Source organism: Fukomys damarensis, unplaced genomic scaffold (genome assembly GCF_012274545.1).
Source record: "Fukomys damarensis isolate Sample0158 unplaced genomic scaffold, DMR_v1.0_HiC HiC_scaffold_16, whole genome shotgun sequence".
Classification (NCBI taxonomy): Eukaryota; Metazoa; Chordata; class Mammalia; order Rodentia; family Bathyergidae; genus Fukomys; species Fukomys damarensis.
The window spans coordinates 56,741,430-56,766,590 of record NW_022900928.1 but is presented as its reverse complement, the minus strand read 5'-3'; the positions used below and the strand labels follow the sequence as shown (position 1 = coordinate 56,766,590).

Genomic DNA, 25,161 nt, shown 5'->3' with positions numbered 1-25,161 from the left:
ACCAAAAAAAAAAAAAAAAAAGGGATATACTTAATACTCTGAACTGTGTACATACTTAAAAACAGGATGGGGCTTGGGATGTAGCTCAACAGTAAAATGTTTGCCCAGCACATCCATGACAGTAGATTTGTCCACAGCAATGGGAGAAAAAGAATAGGAAACTTTAAATTATGTGATTTTTTTATACTACACTTTCAAATGTTTAAAATAATTTAACATTTTAAAAGATTGTTTAATGATGTTTCTGTTAGGTTAAGGAAACACAGATGGTACAGCAACGTGTTATGATGCAGGAATGCTGGTACATCTGCCAGGTGGGTTATAGGACAGCAGCCAATCAGCAGCAAGGAGAATTGAATAGCACTCTTGGATTGGCTACTTGCAGACCTCCCGCCAAAAAAAAATCTGCAGAAGATATTTTCAGTTTCAGGGAAATTGCGGGGGTTTCTGAGAACAATTATTAGTTAGGTTCTAAGGAAAAATACACTGAACGACTGAGGACAACTTCGCGGGGGTGTATTGTGTCCAATTCAGATACTTGGCTACCATTTCTAAAACCGTCGTATCAGACGATGTCATCTTTTGTATTATACCCTATGTTTATTATTATGGTTTGCTTCTTTGAGCAGATTTCTTTATAATTTTATCACACTTGTTTCAAGGATTCTAAAATATATGAATTTGGTATTTAATTACTTAATTGTACGGTGTCAGATACAGCATTATTTTAACTAAACTGAAAAATACTTCTGAGCTACAAGAAAAGATAAAAGCCTTGATCAACAGAATCTTACACCCACTGGGTTTAGAAACTTAAGAATAGAAGAATTAAGCTTTTTTATAATTTTAAAATGTATATCTTAAATATGCTTAATTTCATAATAGTATAGATGTAAGATGAAAGACAACCTCTGTCACAACTTAGTATTTGCTAGGACTGTGGATTTCAGAGGACTCACCACTATTTTAACATTTCCTTTTGATATGGTGATCTCAGTGGTATGTCTACCTGCGCTGAAGAAAGAGGCTGTAACACTTATTCCTGTGCTATCACAACATTAATCAGCACAGTATTGTTTCTAACTGTACAGCCAGCTAATACAAAAGGGAAGGTTTGCTAAGTAGGTATACTTATCTAGACCAGAAAACCGAAAGAATTTGGGAGATAGAAGGTATCATCATAATGTAACTTTCACTTCAAACTAAGAACATAGGATCTGAGAAATAAATGTTAGTATTTACAAAGATGTATGTATAAATGTGGGTGTGTTGTGTTTATGTATGTGTACTTGTGTACAGTTTTAGTAACTAGGTATATAATCTCTACCTAACAAAATGGGCTTAGAAGAAGCACTTGGAATTTGGGTTAAAAAGAGAAACTTTCTTAGAAATGAGGATTATTTGATACTGAATGGTATTTAAAGAACACATATAATTTATAAGGAGAAAATTGAATTACCCTACAAGTCTCTCATTCTTAGAGTTCTTGGATTTTTGATTATCTAAATTTTAATACCATTTAAAGAAGAAAAGATCAAATAGGCAAAAAAGTTAATTTCTTCTTTGCCTTTTTTATTAATTGGTTTTTTTCATTCAATAAATCTTTATTGCATGACTAATTAATCAAATGTGAAGTCAGATCATTGGTTTGAAGACATGAGCCGAGCATAGTTCTTGGCCTCGAAGGGTCGTCCAAGATTTATCATTGAGGCTGCAGGACAAAGTAAATCTTACGTAGAGACATTTGTGCAATAATTAAGGCATAATAATTGGAAGTGGTAGTTATTTGTATCTTCCTCTCTCAGGTCAAACACTCTTCAAAGTGGTAGTCCAGTCTCTTTCCCCTAAAGAGGTAGTCCGGATTCATGTCCCTAAACCTTTGGACAGGAATGATGGGACATTTTTGGTACGATACAGACTGTATGACACGGTCCACAAAGGGCTGAAGATAGAGATCCTTTATGGTGATGAACATGTGGCACAGTCTCCCTATATTCTGACAGGTAAGTGATTATTAATAATCCAGAGTTGGTCTTACATGGAGGTCTCATGCCTTTCAGAATGGGTTATCTTGACCCTGAAGTCACGTTCAACAGAGTGAACATTGTATACAACTCTCTGGCGTTCAATCTAATTAAAATTTTAAACACACATGATGCTCTGTGTTTTGCTTTCCCTAGGACCAGTGTACCATGAATACTGTGAGTGTCCAGAAGAGGATCCTCAGGCCTGGCAGAAAACTCTCTCTTGTCCTACCAATGAGCCACAGATTGAAGAAGATTTTGCTTCCTTCCCCAGCATCAATCTCCAGCAGATGCTAAATGAAGTTCCCAAAAGATTTGGAGATGAGAGGGGTGCCGTTGTTCATTACACAGTTCTCAATAACCACATTTATCGGAGATCTTTAGGGAAATACACAGACTTCAAAATGTTCTCTGATGAGATTTTGCTGTCACTGGCAAGAAAGGTATGAAAATGAATAGATTGGTTTCCAAAATACTATAATTTAATCATTTTGTTTTAATGTTCAAGTGGTTAGAATTATAAAGACAAGGACGAAAATAGATTTCAGGCTTCAGTGTGTGCCACCTGAGTGTTCTAAATCCTCTACCTTTCTCCTTCCTGTAAGATTTAAACAAAAGGGCTTGAGCCCCATTCCAGGTGAGTAGGCCAGATGGGGCATGGCCACAGTTTCTGAGAACTCCCAGCTGTTTACAGCCTCTAGGTGACATCCCTAAGTTCTCTGTTCCACAGGACTCCTTCACCCTATGGAGCTGTTCTTTACTTCAAAATGACTTGAATTTGGAACGTATTTTCCTGGTTTTACCACAGGCATCATTAGAAGAGAGTGTGTATGCACAGTTTGTTGAAGGCTGAAGTAATACAGATTATTTGTACCAGTGCATACTAAGAAACAAACAAAAACCTAACACTTAAAAGTAGACCTCCCTATACCGAGACTCCTCACTCATCCTGTGTCCGGGAATTTCTGACTGGTGGTCCCTGATCTTCAGATCTTGGCCTCTTTTAAATGTAACTCACCAACAGCCCTCTGTTTTCCTGTTATTCAGCCCCTCTTGCCACAATTGCAGATCTCTGAATTTCTCTTAAACCATCTTTTGTTCTTTCTTGTTCTCTTGTTCCTTTTGTTCTTTTCTTGTTCTTGTAAGGCGAGAAGTAGAGGTAGGCGGTTTTTATCATTCTCACCTAAAGAGATCATCAAGGTAGTTTTCTAAACCAAAAACCAACTACCCTGGGCCTGGGATTTAGCTCAGTGGCATCGTGCCTGCCTCACAAGCCCAAGGTCTTGAGTTCAATCCCTGGTACCAAAAAGATGCAAAAACCAACTGTCCTGATGCACAGCTTCTCATGTATGCTGGTTTAGCTGCCATCACTTTTTATTTTCAATAACAGTCACTTTTCCCTTACCCTAGCCAACCATGGGAGCATATGAGCACATTGTGAGTGTTTGATCCAAAATGTGCTCTCTTCCTGGCTACACCAGGAATCATGCCTCTGTCCCTGTATCTTGTACTTGTGCTACTATCTCTGTAGCTCTATAGCAATAATTTTGTTCTCTCTCTCCCTCCCTCTCTCCTCCTTCCATGATGATTCTGGGGATTGAACCCAGGACCTATACACTGAGCTATTTCTCCAGACCTTTTTTATTTTTAATTTGATCCTGCTAAGTCACTAAATTGTGTAGGCTGGGTTTAAACTTGTGATTCTCCTGCATCAACCCCCTGAGTGCTGGAATTACAGGCATGCACCGATATACCCTGCTGCTTCTTATTGTTTTTAAATGGTCAACTCTATCAGAAATATTTAGAAAGCCCAAGAACTGTAATACTTAGTACCAAAAACTGTGGTCCTCCCAGCACTAATGTTTGGACTTGTGTTTACTTAGGTTCGTCTTCCAGATTTAGAGTTTTATATTAACCTTGGAGATTGGCCCTTGGAGCATCGAAAAGTCAATGAAACCCCTGGCCCTATACCTATCATTTCCTGGTGTGGCTCTCTGGATTCAAGAGATGTTATCGTCCCAACATATGACATCACCCACTCTACACTTGAAGCAATGAGGGGCGTTACAAATGATCTCCTCTCTATTCAGGGAAATACAGGTAAATTAAGGTTACTCTCCAAGAACAAATGTAAAAGTTAAAAAAAGTGAAAAGAATGTTCAGTCAGAGAATAAATATTTAAATAGCTATTCTTACTTTCTAACCAAGAAAAAAAAAAGCACACTTGGGACTGGGGATGTAGGTCAATATTAAATTGCTTACCAGGAAAAAAAAAAATTAATTGTCAAAGTGGTTTGTTTAGGATTCTCCCAATTCAGAAAGGAAAGACACATTGATTAGGCTAACAGTACCCAAACCTACCTTTACTAAGTCTCCTTTGAGTTGATCACTTGTTGATCAATACCTTTTGAAAATAATGTATTTAGTAAAGTTGTCAGTAAATTCTTTTTTTTTCTTTTTGTTGAGTTTATTGGTACATTTTAGGTATACAGTACAGTTACATTCATTATTGGGATCTTGTACCTTTACATGACAGGTCTTGGTTCTCATTTTTTTCCCCTTGTCCCTGCCCTCCCTTCACCCCCTCCTCCTCTCCCCATTTAGCCAGTAAATTCTGACTCTAAGGCCTTTATCACTGGATGAAATGAAAATTTTGAAAAGTGTAAAAGTGTAGGCAAATATAAGAGGATTTTCATAATAAAATAATTTGGATATTCCATCCTCCTATTTTGTAAAGAAGTACCCCCTTTCCTTTTTTTGCCTTTCTGGTCCTTTAAAATTTAAATTGTTTTCCCGCTGCTTAGATTTATGGCACAGTATGCCCTTTTCGCCAACAAACTCATTGAGTTGAACAAAATCTTGCCTTGTCTTTATAGCCTTTCTTTCTGTTTGTTGTAGTGGACTTTCTGGCAGAGAAGAGGCTTGTAAAACTATCAAAAAATAATAATGTAAAAAAAATACTGATAATGTAGCATGAAACTGGCTTTTAACTGCTTAACAGTGAATTTCTGAAAATATGCTAAAATAGTAAAGAGATTGATCTCTTCCAGTTTCTATGTTTTATGATTTTTTTTTCTCTCAGCACACTGACAGGTGTTAACCAATGACTTCTCTGTTTAGAATAAAAGTGATAGATTAAATTAATTCTTCCAGAATATTCCCTTCCCCAAAAGAGAAAATACAAAGAATATACATACAGTTGAGTTATAAATTTGCATTAACAGCATATTAGAAAAAAATATTTTCCCTGTGCTCACAATTCTGAGAAACCTAAGTATTAAAGATTACTTAATTATACATTTCTTTTCTGATCACTTTAAGAACAAAAGTCTAATTCATTTTTATTATGAAATCAAAGAAGAAGCCATTGCACTGGTGAGCAGACCAAGTTATTGAATCTCTTTTTGCTTTGAACTTGGCTGAGTATTTTTTCCTAGGGTTATGTAACAGAAAACAATAATACTTGTGTGAATTCTCATTAATAGACAAATAGGTGGAATTGGAAAATGCTGTAATACAGCAAATAGAAATGTTTTTGAAAGTATAAACTTGAAAGCATCACTGGGAAATTAAACCTTGATCCTATAGTGTTTTTTTGGGGGGGGGGTTTGGAAAAAGCATCTACTTTATAAGATGAATTGATAAAAGGATCATTAATTTCTTAAATGACAATGGTGGATTAAGAAAGATTATTATATTTACCATATAAAAATGTCACATTCATGATCATAATTTTTATGGCCTCCAACTTCTAGGGCCTTCCTGGAGCAATAAAACAGAGAAAGCTTTCTTCAGAGGTAGAGATAGTCGGGAAGAGAGGCTGCAGTTGGTACAGCTGTCAAAAGAAAACCCACAGCTATTAGATGCAGGAATTACAGGGTATTTCTTTTTCCAAGAGAAAGAAAAGGAACTTGGAAAAGCCAAGTTGATGGGCTTTTTTGATTTCTTTAAGGTATGTATTTGAGCCTTCCTCTATGGTTGCAAACTGTAATTGTGTATCACAAGTGTACCACAGAGATGGATTTAGCCAGATCTCTTCTGTTTGAACTGACAGACACCATCATACTTTCTTATCAGACCCAGGGAATTATACAAAACCTTGTGGCTTCTTTTGTTGTTATTAACTTTGTCCATCATTTACCTCAGAACTTCTATATATTTAATGGTCCTAATATAGTAAAAGGGTTAACATGGTGTATTTGTTTCTCCTTTTTTAAATATTTGTTTAATAAACTAGGAATATAAATTTCTTTCATAAAACAAAAACAAAATAAATAAATGTCTTTCATATGCACTTGTGTAGCGTGCCCGAGGCCCTGGGTTTAATCCAAGCTTTACTAGTCAGTGAGTGAGTCAGTCAACCAGTACCAGATCTAGAAATACATTCTGTTTATCTCAGGCTGTTATAATGAAAAGAACCGGAGATTGGGACTCACAGTAGAAGTTTATAAATTTCTCTGAACACTAGTTTCTCACTTATAAAAAAATGACTGCTTCACATTTTTAAACCTGGATGAGGTTTAATGTCTATGAAAAGTGCTTTTGAAATGGAAATCAAAGCGCTTACTTCTGCAGTTTTCTGTTTCCTCAGCTCTAAAACTGAAATAGAGATGCTTTCCTGTTTCATGGGTCAAGTATAAGGAACAAATGAAATAGTGTATGAATGGAAGTGTAAATTATTAATATTCAGTTTAATAAATATAGAACTTTTGGAAATAGTCTTAAGAGCTAGTTACAGAAATCTAGATTCCCCATTACATAGATATAATTGAAATAGGTATTCATTTCTTTTCTTTTTTTTTTTGTACCGGGGATTGAACTCAGGACCTTGTATCTGTGAGGCACGTGGCACTACCACTGAGCTAAATTCCTGGCCTGGTGTTTATTTCTGTTTACTAAAATTATCATCTTTAAATGAATTATATTTCTTAAAATTGATCTGTTATAGGCTGCTTAGAATTTTAATACCAAGAGAAAAGTCAGTTACAAAATAAAACTTTTAAATACAAAATTAGAGAAATGGAAAACAATTCCTCTATATTTAATAGTATGAAGTTAATGAGAAGCAGAAGTGAAACAAATGATTGTGGAAAGTTTTTTAGTGTGCCTATGTTTTCTGTTTTTAATCTTTCAGTACAAGTACCAGGTGAATGTGGATGGGACTGTGGCTGCATATAGGTTTCCGTATCTCATGCTGGGGGACAGCCTGGTTCTGAAACAGGATTCTCCATATTATGAACATTTCTACATGACGCTAAGGCCCTGGAAACACTATGTTCCAGTTAGAAGAAATATTAGTGACTTAATAGAGAAAGTTAAATGGGCCAAAGTAAGTTCCTTGCAGTTTTTGTTTCTTTAAGCAATAATAGATTTTTTTTTTTTCTTTGTAGTGGGGATCGAACTCAAGATCTTGCACTTACAAGGCAGGCATGGTGCCACTGAGCTGCATCCCTAGCTCCTCTTTAGGCAGTAATAGATTTGTCAGTATTGGTGACCTGAATTTTGTCAAAACACAATTTAATTTAGCATAATGGAACAAAAGAAATGTCAAAACATTTTCTGGAATTTTTGTTCTTTTGAAATACCTAAAGAATCAACATCAGAATTATTTTGTATGCCCTCTGTCAACATTTTTTGACTTTTGAATTTTAAGTCCACTCTTACATAGAATACAGATTTTTCTAGATGAATCACTGTTTGTGCTTACGTGTACAAAATAAGAACTCGCAAACTGCAAATCACATATTGAAAAGGCCAGTTAGAGGACATCATGGAGAAGAAAATTTTTAAGGGAATTATGGTAGTCTTGTTTTCCTCACATAGATGAAAGGCACAGGTTCTTTTTTGTTTTTTTGTTATGTTTTGGTTTTTTCTTGGTACCGGGGATTGAACTTGGGTCCTTGCACTTGCAAGGCAGGCCACCGAACCGCTGAGCTAAATCCCTGGCGAGAGGCACAGGTTCTTAACAAATGCATCCTTCACAACTTCTCAAGAATTAAGTGTTTCCCATAAAATAGGAATTCCTTTCTTTTATTTTTTTTTGGACATGGGGTCTCGCTACGTAGTTGAGACTGACCTGGAATTCACTATGTAGCCCAGGCTGGTTTTGAACTCATAGTGATCCTCCTGCCTCAGCCTCCCGATTGCTAGGATTACAGGCATGTGCCACCATGCTCGGCATAGGAATTCCTTTTTTTTTTTTTTTCAGCTTTCAGTTTATTGGTACATTTTAGGGATACAGTACAGTTACATTCATTGTTGGGATCTTGTACCTCTACATGACAAGTCTTGATTCTCATTTTTTCCCCTTACCTCTGAATACCTTCACCCCCTCCTCCCCTCCCCATCTACAAACACTTTATTTTCATCTTTTCATTCTCTCACATTTTTTTCTTTTCCCTTTTTACTCTTCCCCTACCCATCCCACCTTCCCTACACCTTTAGCTCCTTTCTTCCCATTTCTAAATGTCAGTAATCTTATTAGCATCTTATGCATTGTTGCAGATTATTCACACCAGGGAAACTATTCGGTATTTACACATGTGTGACTTATTTATTTCACTTAGGAGTATATCTTCAATATGTATCCATTTTCCTATGAATGAATCTATTTTCTCATTCTTTATGGCTGAGTAATATTCCATTTTATAGAAAAACCACATCTTCTTTATCCAGTTTCCAACGGATGGGCAAATAGGCTGTTTCCAAGATTTAGCTATTACAAACTGTGCCGCTATAAACATGGGTGCACATACTTCTCTGTGATATGATTCTTTTAGTTCTCTTGGAAAGATACCCAGCAGAGGGATGGCTGGGTCAAATGGAACCTCCAGTCCAAGCTCTTTGAGGTATCTCCATATTGATTTCCATAGTGGTTGCACTAGTCTGCACTCCCACCAACAATGGAGGAGGGTTCCTTTCTCCCCACAACCCCGCCAACATTTGTTATTGTGTGATTTCTTGATAGCAGCCATTCTTTGTGGGGTGAGGTGGAATCTCAGTGTTGTTTTCATCTGCATCTCTCGAATGACCAGTGATGTGGAACATTTTTTCATATATTTTCTTGCTGCTTTTACTTCTTTGTATGAGAAATGTCTGTTCATTTCGGATGCCCATTTTTGGATCGGGTCTTTATATTTGGGGGGACTGATTGTTTTGAGTTCTTTATATATCCTTGATAATAGTCCTTTGTCTGAGGTACAGCTGGTAAAAATTTTTTCCCACATTGTAGATTGTCTCTTAGTTCTGCTAATGGTTTCTTTTGAAGTACAGAAGCTTTTTAGTAAGATGAGATCCCAGTTGTTGATTCTTTCTGCTAGTTCCCGTGCTACTGAGGATTTGTTCATAAAGTCTTTTCCTATACCAATGTCTTCCAGAGTTCTGCCTAACTTACTTTCCAGCAAGTTTAATGTTTCTGTTTTAATATTTAGATCTTTAATCCATTTGGATTTTAATTTAGTGCATGGCGAAAGATAAGGGTCTAATTTTAATCTGTGACAGGTTGATATCCAGTTTTTCCAACACCATTTATTAAAGAGGCTATCTTTCCTCCACTGAGGATGGTGAGCTCCTTTGTCGAAGATGAGGTAGCTGAGTACATCTGCATTTGTTTTTGTGTCTTCCAGTCTGTTCCATTGATCCTCAGGCCTATTTCTTTGCCAGTACCATGCTGATTTTATCACAGTGGCTTTGTAGTATAGTTTCAAATTGGGAATTGTTACACCTGGTGCCATGTGACTGTTGCCTATAATGGCTTTTGCTATTCTAGGTCTCTTGTGGTTCCAAATGAATTTTTGGATTCTTTTTTCTAGTTCTGTGAAATATAGTGTTGGAATTTCAATTGGCATTGCATTGAATGTATATAGCAGTTTCGGTAGTATGGCCATTTTCACTATGTTGATTCTTCCTACCCAGGAGCAGGGGATATCTTTCCATTTTTTTATATCCTCTTCGATTTCTTTTTTCAGAGTGCTGTAGTTTTCAGTGTAGAGATCTTTTGTTTCTTTTGTTAGATTGATTCCTAGATACTTCATTTTTTTGGATGCTATTGTAAAAGGAATTTTTTCCCTTATTTCTCTTTCTGTCTGTCTGTTATTTGTGTATAGAAAGGCTATTGATTTTTGGGTATTCACCTTGTATCCAGATACTTTACTGAATCTGTCAATTAAGTCTAGAAGTTTTTTGGTGGAGTTTTTTGGATCTTCAATGTAGAGTATCATATCATCAGCAAATAATGATAGTTTAACTTCTTCCTTTCCTATCTTTATTGCTTTAATTTCTTTCTCTTGTCTAATTGCTGTGGCTAATGTTTCCAGAACTATATTGAAGAGAAGTGGCGATAGTGGGCATCCTTGTCTTGTTCCTGATTTTAACATGAAGGTTTTCAGTTTTTGGCCATTCAATATGATGTTGGCTGATGGTTTTTCATAAATAGCCTTTATTAAATTGAGGTATAGACCATCTATTCCAATTTTTTGCAGGGTTTTTATCATGAATGGGTGTTGAATTTTATCAAATGCTTTTTCTGCATCTATTGAGAGGATCATATGGTTTTTGTCCTTGACTTTGTTAATATAATGTATTACATTCACTGACTTTCGTATGTTGAACCACCCTTGCATCTCTGGAATAAATCCGACTTGGTCATGATGGATGATCTTCTTAATAATCCTCTGTATTCTGTTTGCTAGTATCTTATTAAGGATTTTTGCATCTATATTCATTAAGGAGATTGGTCTGTAGTTCTCCTTTTTGGTTGTATCTTTCTCTGGTTTGGGAATCAGAGTGATACTTGCTTCCAGGAATGAATTTGGAAGTATAGCTTCTCTTTCAATTTCATTGAAAAGTTTGAAGAGTAATGGTAGTAGTTCTTCTCTAAATGTCTTGTAAAATTCAGCAGTGAATCCATCAGGGCCTGGGCTTTTCTTTGTTGGTAAGTTTTTAATTACATTTTCAATTTCACTGATTGTGATTGGGGTGTTTAAAATGTTTTTATCTTCTTCGTTCAACTTTGGTAATTCATAAGTATCTAGAAATCTGTCCATTTCTTCTGTGTTTTCCATTTTATTAGAGTACAGGTTCTCAAAGTAGGTGTTCATGATCCTCTGGATTTCTTTTGGATCTGTTGTGACTTCGCCTTTTTCATTCCTGATTGCATGGATCTGAGCCTTTTCTTTCCTTTTCTTGATAAGATTAGCTAAGGGTTTGTCGATTTTATTTATTTTTTCAAAAAACCAGCTCTTTGTTTCATTTATTTTTTGTATCATTTTCTTAGTTTCAATTGCATTGATTTCTGCTAGGATCTTTATAATAGGAATTCCTTTTTTAAAAGGAACAGCATTTAAAAGCTTTTGTTGTTTTATATAAAACTATAAAAATTTACTGCTGTATTATAAGACTTTATTCTGTTTCTGAGAATCTGAGAAGCAGTATTTGGTTTTGGAAATACCTGAGTAGAATCACTTTTGTGACCCAAGTAAATGGCTTTTCCTATTGGCAGTATGGTAAAAAATGAAGTAGTTGCTGAAAGTGTGATTAGGAAAAACCTGTACGTACTAATGAGTAACTTTTTTTATTAAGATGACAGTAGTCTTCCATAGCTACCACTCTACAACAAAACTTTTTGGCTCTGACTATATATTTAAATGAAGCTTTTAAAAGAAACTCTAACATGAAAACTGATTCATTCTACCCTCAAGCAAGAGGGCTAGCCCAAGGTGGACAGAAAATGGACTCCACACTCTCTGCATGAGTAACTAGGAATGCATCAGTGTAGTCACAATGAGGCCACACGTGCATTGCTGCTCTGTGGAACTGGAGTGAGACGTACATGATCATTTTCCTTCAGCAGCCATGTCTAGGAAAATACTCTGTTTCCATTGCCTCATTATTAAGTTATGTTTGCAGTATGTTCCATCTCTGCTATGATATTCACACTCAACCCCACACCCGTCCTAGCTCACACTTGCCCCTAGCTTGCTTTGTGGGCTACAGAAGTAATTTTCATTCATTATTTTAAACCCTTCAGGAAAATGATGAAGAAGCCAAGAAGATTGCAAAAGAAGGACAGTTGACTGCGAGGGACCTGCTGCAACCACACAGGCTTTACTGCTACTATTACAGAGTCCTACAGGTCAGTTCCACATATCCGTCCTGCTGCACCTGGGGTCCTCAGAGTACGTGAATGGGCCAAGCACCCTGTCCATTGCTTCCTAAATGAGTCAGCCTGTAACTCCATCAGCCAAGGTCCCAGCTTGTGGGAAGAAAACGAGTGCTTAGTCCCTCTGTGGCCTTCACATTTTAATCTCCAGTCACTATTAGGAAAAGCAACTTTGGACACTGTACAAATACAGATGAATGAGTCTTCCCATCTTCCCAGTGTTCTCTGTTTTTATATGTTCTATTGAACTCCTAGTTTAGGTGTTCTTAATTCTCAGAAAACTCCTCATCTAGAAAACAAGAAGGTTGGGCTAGAGGTCTCTGTTTCTGCTCAAATTGTTACCTCATTGCTCTCCTTTCTAAAGATTCATGCCTTTGGTATCATGGTACAAGACAGGAAGCAAGTATTTATTTGTGTGTTTTTGTTTTTGTTTTTTGAGACAGGGTCTCACTATGTAGTGAGACTGACCTGGAACTCACTATGTAGCCCAGGCTGGTCTCGAACTCATAGTGATCCTCCTGCCTCAGCCTCCCGAGTGCTGGGATTACAGATGTGCGCCACCATGCCCAGCTGAGGAAGCAAGTATTTAGATTATACAAGCAAGTGAAAACTATAATAGTCCTGAATCCTGATGTTCAAATATATATTAGAAATTATAGTTTATTCCTTTGAGTAACTACCTCATGCTTCTTCAGTAAAATATTTCCAGAAAGACAAAAAATAAGAAATTATGTTTGCATTTTTAACCTAAAATTATTTTCCTATGGGCAGAATAAAAGTAAATTTCCTTAGATGCCTGTGTACCCTGTCCTCTCAGAATGACAGTGGTAGGTTATGCCCCTTACCTGAAGTGACTCTTCTTTTCCTTAAATGAGTTCTGTCTTCTCTCTTGACCCAGGTTTAATTTTAATAGTAGGCATTTTTTTCCCTAAAATATTAATTAGGCTCGCCTACTCATGTCACCATTTTGTTGGGTTTGACCTGGTTTGGGGAATGTCTAGTTAATTTGGACACAGAACCACTGAAATTAAATATCCAACTGATAGGAATATTTCAGTCAGCAGCTAGAGAAGAAAATTTTACAGGCCTGTCACCATTTATTAAATAGATGTGACTAGCCAGACGTGGCGGCGCATACCTATAATCCCTGCACTCGGGAGGCTGAGGCAGGAGGATCGCTGTGAGTTCGAGACCAGCCTGGGCTACATAGTGAGTTCCAGGTCAGTCAGCCACATAGTGAGACCCTGTCTCAAAACACCCCCCCCACCAAAATAAATCAATCAATAAATAGATGGGACTAGTCTGTAAGGGAAGGGTGTGTGTAGCTACCAACTTTAGCTTGAAATGCTTGTCATCTTTGTTGCTGATCTCAGTACTCATTGTGGTTTGGCATGGAGTCTCTGGTAGGGTCTTCCTGGTTACTCCTAAAATTGTGGATTTGAGTTCCTTGCTAGACTGTGAAATACTACACCTGTCACTAGAGGAGTAACTGTAGTAGCTACAGTTATCTATGCCTATATGAAGTAAAGTTAAAATAAAATAGATGTTTGGTTTTGGTCTGAAATGTTGGGGGCAGGGGCAGGTGATGGTATCAATAGAGATTAAGTGTGGACTAATCTTGCACTTGCTTTGAAACACACATTTCAGCAATATGCCAAGCGCCAGTCCAACCAACCTGAGATACGTGATGGAATGGAACTTGTTCCTCACCCAGATGACAACATATCCATTTGCCAGTGCCATAGGAAAAGGCCTTTAAAGGAAGAGCTTTAATGCAGCCCATTCTTACCCAGCTACATCTTTGAAGGAAGACCACAGATGCTAAGCTGTGAAGTACAGAAGACTTTACCCAGTGGACCAGTTCTCTTAGTGGCTTTATATAATGTGGCTGGATAAGGCAGTATTTCAGCAACTATTACTAGATATATTTGGATATTAATTTTTGGAGGGGGGAACCAGAGAACGAATGCAGGACTTTGTGCTTGCAAGGCAGGCATGGCACCACTGAGCTAAATCCCTGGCCCTGGATATTAATTTCTTTTAAGTAAAAACTGCTATTATCAGCATAGAATTTTCTCTAAAAAGAATATTTGCAGATCAGCAGATAGAGAGGCTTGCGAAAATATGAATCACTCTACTGACTTATTCATTGGTTTATTTCTATGCCTGGTTTGCTTTATCTCTTCTTCCAGTAATGCAGAGAAAAAGTTTTGTTTTGTTTCCTCCCTATGCATAACTTCTCTTGCAAGCTGCTTTTGGTGTTCAATAATAGCAGCTTCCTTTTGGAAAGTCTGATAAAGAATAGTTAAGGAACAAGAGCGTGACTCTTGTTAAATGCACTGCGGAGGGCCAGGGATTTAGCACAGTGGTGCTGCCACATGCCTTGCAAGCGCAGGGTCTGGAGTTCTATCTCTGGAATGAAAAAAAAAAAAAAACCAAGGAGACTAAATAGGCACTACTTCTGTAAACTACTGCTCTTATTATTAGCTAGTTTTTGAGACAAAAATTAAGGAGAGCTAGGTGTGGTGATGCATACCTGTAATCCCAGAACTAAAGAAGCTGAGGCAGGAGATCACTGTGAGTTTGAGGCCAGCTTGGGCTCCATAGTTGTGGGGGACCAGCTCCCACTAGTCAAACAGTACCTGAAGGAGAGAGTGAGGATTGAAAAAGAAAGACACTCTAGGCAGAGTGGAGACAAAAGACTGTCTGCTTTATGTGAGGCAAACCTGGTTATTTATACACACATTATCCACAAAATCTACACAAGAAACATCTGCAGAAAGACACCACAAGAGAATGATTAGACACCATAACATTTTACAATTCCTGCAGATCAAAAGGCATTCACATGCACTTTGGGCCTGAATGCTCTCTTTATCTGGTCACAATGGTTTCTGTTGACATCATGTTGATAGATTAACTCCTTCTTCTTAACCACTTCTAGTTTCCCACATACTATTGTTAGGTGAAAGTTTCAGTTTCCCCACATTTCCTCCTTTTTTATTTTAATTAAAAGAAAACAGAACTTCATTCTGTTTCCACAGATGGACTGTGCCTGTCTTAGGCGAGGACCATCAGATGAAATGGACCATCAGATGAAATTTCTTTACCCGTCATCAAGTAATGGGATATTCCTCTTTCCCATACTCTGTCTTAGGTTGAATATTTCTCTATGGTCCTCTTACCCGTCTGACTACCAGCCTCTGTTTAATAAGGAGGATCTTTTGAATGAAGATGGAGACCATGAACTCGACTAGCCACAGTAGTGATGGAAGAAATGAAAACTCTGGTCAAAACAGAAATGACCACACACCAAACACAAATACCAATTCCAATTGCCAAGATGGGCCATAACAATTTATACCAATGATCAAAAGATGGAAAAACATTCTTAAGATGATCTAAGAAATTTTCAGCAATTTGAGCTGCATCATACTTTAAAGAAGGGGCATTTTGTAAATTTAAAATTTCTTGATGTAATTGAACAAGGTCAAGAGAAGTGTTATAATCATTGCATATTCCCTGCAAATGCTTTTTTTATCTAAGACCAATCATATTGCATTGTATTATAAGATTTGAGTATCACAAATCCATTTATACATAGCATGACAAGAATGACAAGATTGAATCTGTAAACTCTGAATTTCTTCTCCCATAATATCCACTATTTTATAAAGAGCATTTAATTTCTATTCTAATCTCTTATCTACATCCTATTGGGTAACAAAAGTATGGGTAACATTTTGAGTGAGGGAATTAACAAACTGAGCTTCTTTTACTTCTTGGGTTAATGCCACAACAGCCATAGTTGCTGAGGCTATAATAGTGACAAGAGCTATGACTCCAACAATAACCCATTCAATAAATCTTTTGTGTCTAGCTAAAGCCTCACTAATCATCTCAAGCACCTGCAATCCTTGTTCTTCATACCAGGTCTCATTAATGGATACAGGAATCATAACAAAAGGAGGTTGCCTTAAAACCATAAGAGACAATTATTATCAGATACATTAGTGATACAATTACATAAAATACAATTAGAACAACTAACATTATATTCCTTATCATTTTCATATATAATCTGTATATTTCCTATTAAAAGAACATATGGAGCATCAACACAGGACAAGACAGCTTTCTTTTATCCTTTGGCTAGCGATAACACAGTACTTATGGTATTTCGCGTGTTAGAGGCCCCTTTGCCAAAAACAACAGGTTAGTGACTTTGATATCTGGCAGCAAGTTTTCAAATGTTCGTCTGAGGAAAACTTGTATCTGTCCACCAAAGTCCAGCAGAAAGGCTAAGACCAGCAGATGAACTCTCTGAGGTAGTGTTGGTTAAAGACCAATCAAGGAATGTCCTTTTTGTCCCAGAAAAATTTCTCACCGTAGCAGTCCCATTTTCTTTATAACACCTTTTCCAAAATATAGTAACATTACTTTTTCGATTATCTTTCTGACAGGGATAAAGCAACTGATGTGGTGCTTCTCTGGATTTACTGCCAAGAGAAGGATATAATAAGGCAACATATTGATTTTTTGAATGAAATCATTTTTGTGCTAGGGAGAGGCATCCAGGAATAGGTGACTTGACCAATGAGAGACATATAGGTACACCTTGTCCATATCCAATGTAAGTATAATCTCAGCCTTATTTTTTAAAATGCCAAGAAATGGGTGACCAAGCATATTTGTATCATTTATCAGTACCGGCACTTCACGTGCATCCCATGAGACAGGATGTGCAAGGGGTGGATCTGGCATATAAGCCAAATATTCTTGAGGATCAGCATCACATCCTGGAGGAATTGACATCAGCAGGAGTATCCACATGACGAACCAGCCTTTCTAGCAGCCATCGAGCTCCATCATGATCCTGTGAAAAAACACAAATGTCCTCGGCCCCATATTGAAACGGGGCTGGGTCCATACCATTGGCCAGTTAAAGGATCTCTCCATTTTACCAAGGCATATGGAGAGCCTTGTGGATGACAAAATCTTTCAGCTGCAGAATGACCATCCTTATCCACTTGTAAAAAATTTAAATTATATAGAGCATGATAAAGATAATTCTTAGGAGACATAGGGTATAATTCCTCCTTTTTAATTTTTAAAAATTGAACTTTAAGGGTATTATGGGCACGTTCAACAATACCTTGACCTTGGGGATTATAAGGGATACCAGTAACATGTTTAATATGCATCTGTTGACAAAAATTAGAAAAGGCTTTACTAGTATAGCCAGAACCATTATGTTTTAATCTTTGAAGGCACTCTGAGAACAGAAAAACAAAAAAGACAATGTGTAATAACATGCTTTGTAGCTTCCCAGTTTGAGCAGAGGCCAAAATAAAACCAGAAAATATCAATAACAACATGAATATATTTCAGTTTTCCAAATTCCATAATATGGGTGACATCCATCTGCCATAATTGATTAGGATGCAAACCTCGAGGATTAACACCATAATGTGGTACAGAAAAAAATTGAGGGCAGGTGGAACATTGTTTAACAATTTGTCAGGCAGCTTCTTGAGGAATCTGAAATTGATATCTAAGAGTATGACTATTCTGGTGATGGAGTTGATGGGATTGACAAGCTAAATCAATTTTTGAAAATGCAATAAATTTTGTGGAAACATCAGCAAGATGATTTCCCAAAGACAATGGACCAGGTAAAACAGTATGAGCTCAAATATGTCCAATAAAACAAGGAAAAGAATGAGCATGAATACAATTTTGTACTTGAATAAAAAGCTGTTGAATCTCTAAATTACTGGTATTAATACAGGCCACAGTTTCTAAAAAAAGAAGGGCTTTGACCAAATATTGACTATCAGTATATAAATTAAAAGAAACATGGGCAAATTCTTGAAACACAAAAAGAATGGCACACAGTTCAACTACTTGTGCCAAAGCTGCAGGTGTTGAAAAAACCTTTTCATGGCCATCAATAATGTAAACTGCTTTTCCATTAGAGGATCCATCAGTAAAAATAACAATTACATCAGGAATAGATTTAGATGAAATAATTTTTGGAAAAATAAAAGATTGAAGATTTGCAAATTGTATCAATTTATTAGGTGGATAATGAAATTTAATTTGACCTGAAAAATATGCAAATACAATAGCCCAAGAATCACAGTTCTGAAACAAACAATCTAATTGTTTTCCTATAAAGGGAATTACAATATTGGAAGGTTCCAAACCAAAATATTTCTGAGCATTACATTGGATTGATTGAACAAGTTGGGCAACAGCTTCATTCCCTGTAAAGCCGCAGCCAAGGCAAGACCCTGGGTGTAAGAGGGGCCAATATCAGCACACAAATAAACATAATCAGATAAATCAGCTTTCTTTCTAAAAGGATGAAGGGCAGCTTGGCAGGCAAAATTAGCATTTTCATAGGCCAATTGTTTTACTAAAACTATACCAGCTTCAGATTCTCCTATGACTCTGCTGGCAGTTTGTAACAAGCGATCTATAAAATTTTGAAAAGGCTCATCAGGTCCCTGTCTAATTTTAGAAAGAGCTTCTGAGGCTCGTCCAGATGAAGGAAGTTTTTTCCAAGCATTTTTAGCAGCAGTATTAATCCGAGCATACACACCTGGGGGAAAACCTAATTGCAGAGTAACCTCAGCATAAGGTCCCTCCCCTGCTAGCATCTCATAAGTTGCATTAAATTCTCCTTGCTGTCTATTAAGATCTGCTATTCTCTGGCATTGTTCTGTATATTCAGATTTCCATAACAAATAATCACCCCCAGAAAGACAAGCTTTAGCAATTTGTTTCCAGTCAAATGGAGGGAGAGCATCAGTGGACAAAGAATCTGTCAAGGCTTGAGTGAAAGGAGCAATAGAGCCATACTGAGCACATGCCATTTTTAATTCTTTTAATTGTTTAAAAGGAACTGGATTATGAGTTCGTACCCTATTCCCTTGCCCATCCATTCCCTCAAAAACAGGAAACAAATGAGGAAAATCAGACAAATCCTCCCCATTGATAGAAGCTTGTTTAAGGCTCTGCTGTAATGGGGAAAGAAAAGGCTGGGAATTTACACGAAGGGGACGCCAACCATTACAAGATTTTGGTTGAAAAAGTCCCTGAAGGTCAGATGGCTCCATCCCAGGCGAAGCAGCAAATTCTAACTTTTCTGGAGCAGGCTTAGCTTGAGTTTTATTTTTACCGTGCTCCACAGATTCTTCAGTCATAGCAACAAATGGATTCCAAGAATGTCTAGGATATTCTTGAATTATTTCCGCTAAAGTTTGTTTTTTAAATTTTTCTCCTAATTTCTCAATATCACAGGTAACTGAAGGAGTTATACCTTCCTCCTTTTCTGGTAATTTTTTAGGTTTTTTAAAATTTTCTTCCTCTACTGTAAGCATAGATTTTGGGTTTAAAGTTTCTCTAATAAGTGACCAGAAACTGGATATCTCAGCGGGAACCACCTTTTTCCCTTCTCTTAAATAATATTCTTTTAAACAGCGACCAACTCTATCCCATACTTCCATATTTATGGATCCTTCTTCAGGGAACCATGAACCCCAACTTTTTACCCTTTCAATTCACACATTACCCACATAGTCCATTAGCCATTTTTAACACTGAAATTTTTGTTTAAAAATCTGAATTTTAAAAGAAGAGAGGAGTGTAAGGATACACAGGCAAAGATAAGAATTGTATTTGTCTAAATAAACTGTCAGCATGTTTGCTCCTGCATTAATACAGAAACACCCTAAACAGCCATCATTAAGGAGTTGGCTAAATGCATACTCAAAAATCAAGTTCAATCCCTGGTACCCCCAAACAATTTTAAAAAATCAAGGCATCAAGCAAAACTGTTAAATAGAATAAAATCGCTTTAACTATACTATGAAAGATCTCCATGACAATGTTCAATGAAAAGCAATTTACAGAACATATTTATATAAAAAAATGGTGAAGGGGCTGGGGATTTAGCTCAGCGGTTTGGTGGCCTGCCTTGCAAGCCCAAGAACCTGAGTTCAATCCCCAGTACCTCCTGTTAGGAGATCGTACATGTTAAAATATAACGCCCCCCCAACCATTTTATATCTTACTTCCGGGTTCTTTCCCGACTCTGAGTCCTTTCTCCCGCCGAAATTGTAAAGCGCAAAACTAGAGCCTCTCCAAGGCGCGAAATTCCAAAGACAACCTGGCTTGCGATAGGATAACAAAGACCGCTCCTCCCAAGGAAGGATCTTCTGCTGCCCGCCCTGTAAGTATCCCAGTACTTCCTCTTCTCGCTCTCTCACTCTCTGCCCTCCGCCTCCTGCTCACCTCCCTATAATAAAAATCTCCTGCCGGACCTCTCGGTGCATGAGTGGCATAATTGGGTAAGGGGCACCCAAAGGGGGCTCGAGACCCCTTTCACCCCCCCAAAAAAATGTGAAAAGTTTGAAAGATGTAGTGCCACGCAACAGTGCAGAGAAGGGAATTGATATTTTTGCTTTTTTTAATCTCTTTTTGCTTTATACCTTTTAATAATATTTAATTTTTTTCTCATAAGTAGGAATCAAATTATAAAAATAGAATGCCACCTGGGAAAAGACAGTAAATGCACAAAAGACAAAAATAGCAAAAGAAAATAGATATTTATATTTTCCATTATGCAATTTGAAAATCTGTCTAGAATTTTATGTCATGGACATGTTACATATGCTTTTTAAATAAAGTATATTTTCTATATAAAAATTTGAAAGAGACACATTTTGAGTTTTTTTAAAAGCAACTGTCACCACCTAAAACTGAACTGATCTCATTTTAATACTGTCTTCATGAATGAATGAACCCAGACTTCTGTTACCATCACTCCATCCCTAGTGGACAGAAATACAATATTAGACAAAATACATATTGAGTTAGACACCATTATTCTTAGTTGATTATGAAGATATAAAAAGGTAGGCAGAGAGCACTTCTGGAATAATGAAGCCAAGGTTATTAGAACTATAAAGTTCTTGTTTTAAAGGAAAGGAAGTCATCTTTGAGGTGGTGAAGTATGTTCGACTCCAAAGAGTTGAGAGAATTGGCCAGAATGTAAGGCAAAAATTGCTCTTTTGCAAACAGAACCAAATTTACCCTTTCCAGCCACTGCTGTACCCACCACATTCCAAACTCTTGTGCAGCCAAAGGTAAATTTCTCCTAAACCAGATCCTCTCTGTAGACTTCTATGAAAGAGGGAACTTTATACCAGAACCTTACATTGCAACATTTCTCAGATACAGGCGGAGAGTTTCGGGTTTGTTTTTAGGGACAAATAGCTAATCCGGGAAGAGGGCAGGGGGGCAGGATGGTGGTGGGGGAGTTGGCACACATAGGAAATATGATGGCCAGAAATGGGCAAAAGGCGAAATAGGGAGAAGGAATATTTGTGTGAGATAACTTCTTTTTCACCCAGGACTGGCTACATGTTGAGTATCCATTATCTGACATGCTTCGGACTGTAACCATTTGTGTTTTTGGAGTTTTTCCAATTTTGAAATATTTCCACAGATGTTACCCATTGAGTATCCCTAATTTGAAATCTCAAATGCCCTTAAATAAAATCTGTTTTTCAGGCCAGGGATTTAGCTCAGTGGTGCCACTGCCTGCCTCGTAAATACAAGGACCTGAGTTTGATCCCTAGTACCTGGCCAAAAAAAATGTTTTTTTCAGTATGTTAGTGCTAAAAGTTTCAGGTTTTAGAGCACTTTGGGTTTTGGATGAGGGATAATCAACTGTTAACACAATTCTGCTACTAACCATGCATTGGCATCAGACTCCACAGGCTTCAAGTGAGGTCCCTACACCACCCACTCTTCTGACCAAATGGCTAAAAATTAGCTGTTCCCATGACCCTGCTCTTCAGGTTTGCTGATTCACTAGAACAACTCACAAAACTTAGGAAAACACTGTAAGATGTCCCTCAAGTTCAATGATGTTAATGTCCTGACAAATTCATTGTAAGATGAAAATGTACTTAATACATCTAGCATATTAAACGTCATAGCTTAACAACATAGTACATTGTAGAGTATTAGTTTTCCTTCACGACTGTAGCTGATTGGAAACTGGCTTGCTGTCACTGCCTAGCATCAGGACAGAGTATTGTGGGATATATAACTAACCCAGGAAGAGATCAAAATTCAAAGGATGGTTTCTACTGCAAACATATTGCTTTAATACCATCTTGAAGTAAAAAGGTTGCACATCAAACCATCATAAGTTGGGGACCATCCTACTTAACTGCTTACAGTTTTATAATAATGCACATAGGGTAAGATCTTGGAGGAAGTGTAGAACTCCAAACCATTCTTTGGGAGTCAGGACTTGTCAATCTCCCAGTACATCAGTGCCTTTACCCACCAAGAAACTCTACTGAGGTTTTAGGGGTCTCATTCCCTCCTCCCTGGAGTGCAGGTTCTTGAAGGTCCCAATGTGCTAATCATGTGCTTGGTATAACCGGGGATTGAACTCAGGACCTTGCCCTTGCGAGGCAAGCTGCAGCAAGTCTTTCTTTTAACCACCTGTTATTCTGAAGGTATCTAGGGACCTGCCATTGTACCTCATAAGCATAATTAAGACTCTTCTGTCACATAGGAAACTAAGTGTTTTTGAAGCTCTGTGCTAGGAATAGAGACAAAGACCAGGTACGTTCTTTATAATACCTAAGACCTCTGAGGGCCTTGGAATTGAGGACTCTCTAGTTACAAGACTTGATGTAAGGGCATGAACTAGCAATATTACCCTAACTCTAAAAAGCTTGGAGGCTTTTTAGCTGAACCTTTCAGTTCAGCTGTATATTATCCCATCTAATTTACTGGCTTCTTGTAGAAACCCTTACTGTACCATTAATTCTTAAATAGGAAGAGAGTAAAACTTCTTTCACGGTTTCCAAAGGGATTTATCCATTTTTATTGTAAACTAGGGGAAGCAAGAAACGCCATGCTTGAAATGACAGTAAGCCAGAGAAACGTGAAAACTATTTCTCCTACACACCTCAACCCATCTGCTCAACTTTCCTGTCTCCCAAGAGTAACGCGAACCACCACTCTCTGCATGACTGGCATCATTAGCACTGCTGCCATGGAGCAGAAAAGGGAGAAACTTGCCCCCAGGTGGAAGCTAAATAAGTCTAAGCAAAACAGGTTGTCTTCTCTTCATGTGTTTATCATTTACAATTGGGATGATTCACCAGGTGGCTCCCTGATTTGGAATAGTTTGGGGTGACATGGAGACTTGCAAAGGGAATAGGAAGGCTCTGTTAGGAAGTTTTCTATTCCTCCCGTTAAATAAAAGTTATGGAAGGCTGTCGATTAGGACACCTACACTGGGCCCCGCATGTAACCAAGGGTGTAAAATGGATCTTTAAAAATTAGGGCTTTTTCTTTTAGAGATCCTGAGAATGTAAGCTATCTCTCCCTCCTCTCCTGAGATCAGATGAATGACAGAAAAAATGGCATGGCGCCTGTCAGAAAACAAAGTATCCTCCGTGGAAGGAATATGCAGATGCTGGCCTCAGGAGGTTTGTTTCCACCATGGGAGGGAGGGAGCAGAGAATGGCTGGGTGGATTTCCTTGTCTGTTGTTTTACCATATTCCTTCCCTTTCTCCTTCCACAAAAGAACAAGGTATTTGTTTTGGTACCAGGGATTGAACTCAGGTCTTTGTACTTGCAAGACAGGCAGCAGAACCACGGAGCTAAATCCCCAGCCCTCAGAGGACAAGGTGAGGCAAAGATTTAAAGCAAATATCTCTGTCTCTTTCTGGAGCCAGATGGTCCTGCAGGGTAGTTTGACCCATCCAGTGGAACAGTACATGTACTAGAACTATTAATAACAGTAACCAAGTTTTGGCTGGTTGCAAAAGGCCCTGTAGCCAGTTAACTGATTTTGTTGTAAACAATTAGCTCGTTAAGCTGTAATGATAACCAATTTGCCAGCTAGGCTGTAGCAAACAAAGTTGTTTTCTAGTACTCTTTTCAATAAATGCTCTTGGACCACAGTGCTAAAGTTCTCAAGCTTGCTTTGGTGCTGGGAGCCGCCTGATTCATGAATAGTTTTTGTTGCACTTTGCGCGACTAAACTTACTGGTGTAAGGAATTTTTCCTTTTAACAGTTTTAACAATAATCACCGGGATCCAAAGCTACAGAGGACACTCAGAGCCATCAGTTAAGGTACTTGCTGAGCTTATCAGACTTCCTGTTTTCTAGCTCTGTCAGGGGACTGTGGGTAAGTTCTCTCTGATTCCCAAACTCCTTGAATTGATGTTTTATGTTATGCGAGTTCTTTTGAGCAAATTTTTTGAGATTTTGTTTGCTTGGGGTTGGAACCCAGGGCTTCATGCATGCCTGGGAAGTGCTCTACCACTGAGCTGTACCCTTTGAACAAATTTTTTTATCCAGAATGGGTTTGCAAGTAGTGACAGAAATAAGACCTAGTATGGACCCTGGTCTTGATTTTGTATATCCATGCATTGCTTTATAGGATTAAAGATTCCTAAAGAAAACAAAAGGGAAATACTTAGGCAGAGTTGTGAGGGTAAGAATAGATTTCTGTGCAAAGAATTATCAAAGTGGTGTTTCCTTACCATTGGCCTGCAAACCTTCCCAGGGAGGACTGGAGCCAGGTCAGAGCTCCTTCTGGTTTCCTTGAGGCCACTGTGTGTCTCGTACCTTTGACCCATGCCCGGAACTTAATGTGTGACCCTGTGATTCTCTACTACAGGAGATACATTACACAATTATAAAAGATCCCATGTTCACACTGAGAGGCAGCCCTATTCATTGCTGGAATTTATTCCAGTGCTGAAATGGCCAAGGAAAGAAATGGGCTATAATTGTAAATTTTTTCCTTTTGCACTATAAATATTTCCCTATCTCTTATACCAATTCATTTTCTTTCCTATTTCTTGTCTTTACATGGTTTATTTAAACACACACACACACACACACACACACACCCTTGCTTCTAACT

At 37.7% G+C, this 25,161-nt stretch overlaps 1 protein-coding gene across 1 annotated transcript in view; it reads left to right on the top strand.

Annotated features, from left to right (window-relative positions):
• Positions 1–14,884, top strand: part of Poglut3 (protein O-glucosyltransferase 3) — a 19,795-nt gene extending 4,911 nt beyond the window's left edge. Inside the window, exons 3-9 of the mRNA XM_033763945.1 lie at positions 1,806–2,003; positions 2,181–2,467; positions 3,908–4,124; positions 5,780–5,976; positions 7,159–7,353; positions 12,052–12,156; positions 13,831–14,884. Coding sequence (XP_033619836.1) covers positions 1,806–2,003; positions 2,181–2,467; positions 3,908–4,124; positions 5,780–5,976; positions 7,159–7,353; positions 12,052–12,156; positions 13,831–13,956 — 1,325 coding nt within the window. The 3' untranslated portion in view covers positions 13,957–14,884. The remainder of the gene's footprint in view (positions 1–1,805; positions 2,004–2,180; positions 2,468–3,907; positions 4,125–5,779; positions 5,977–7,158; positions 7,354–12,051; positions 12,157–13,830) is intronic.
• Positions 14,885–25,161: the final 10,277 nt, after the last annotated feature.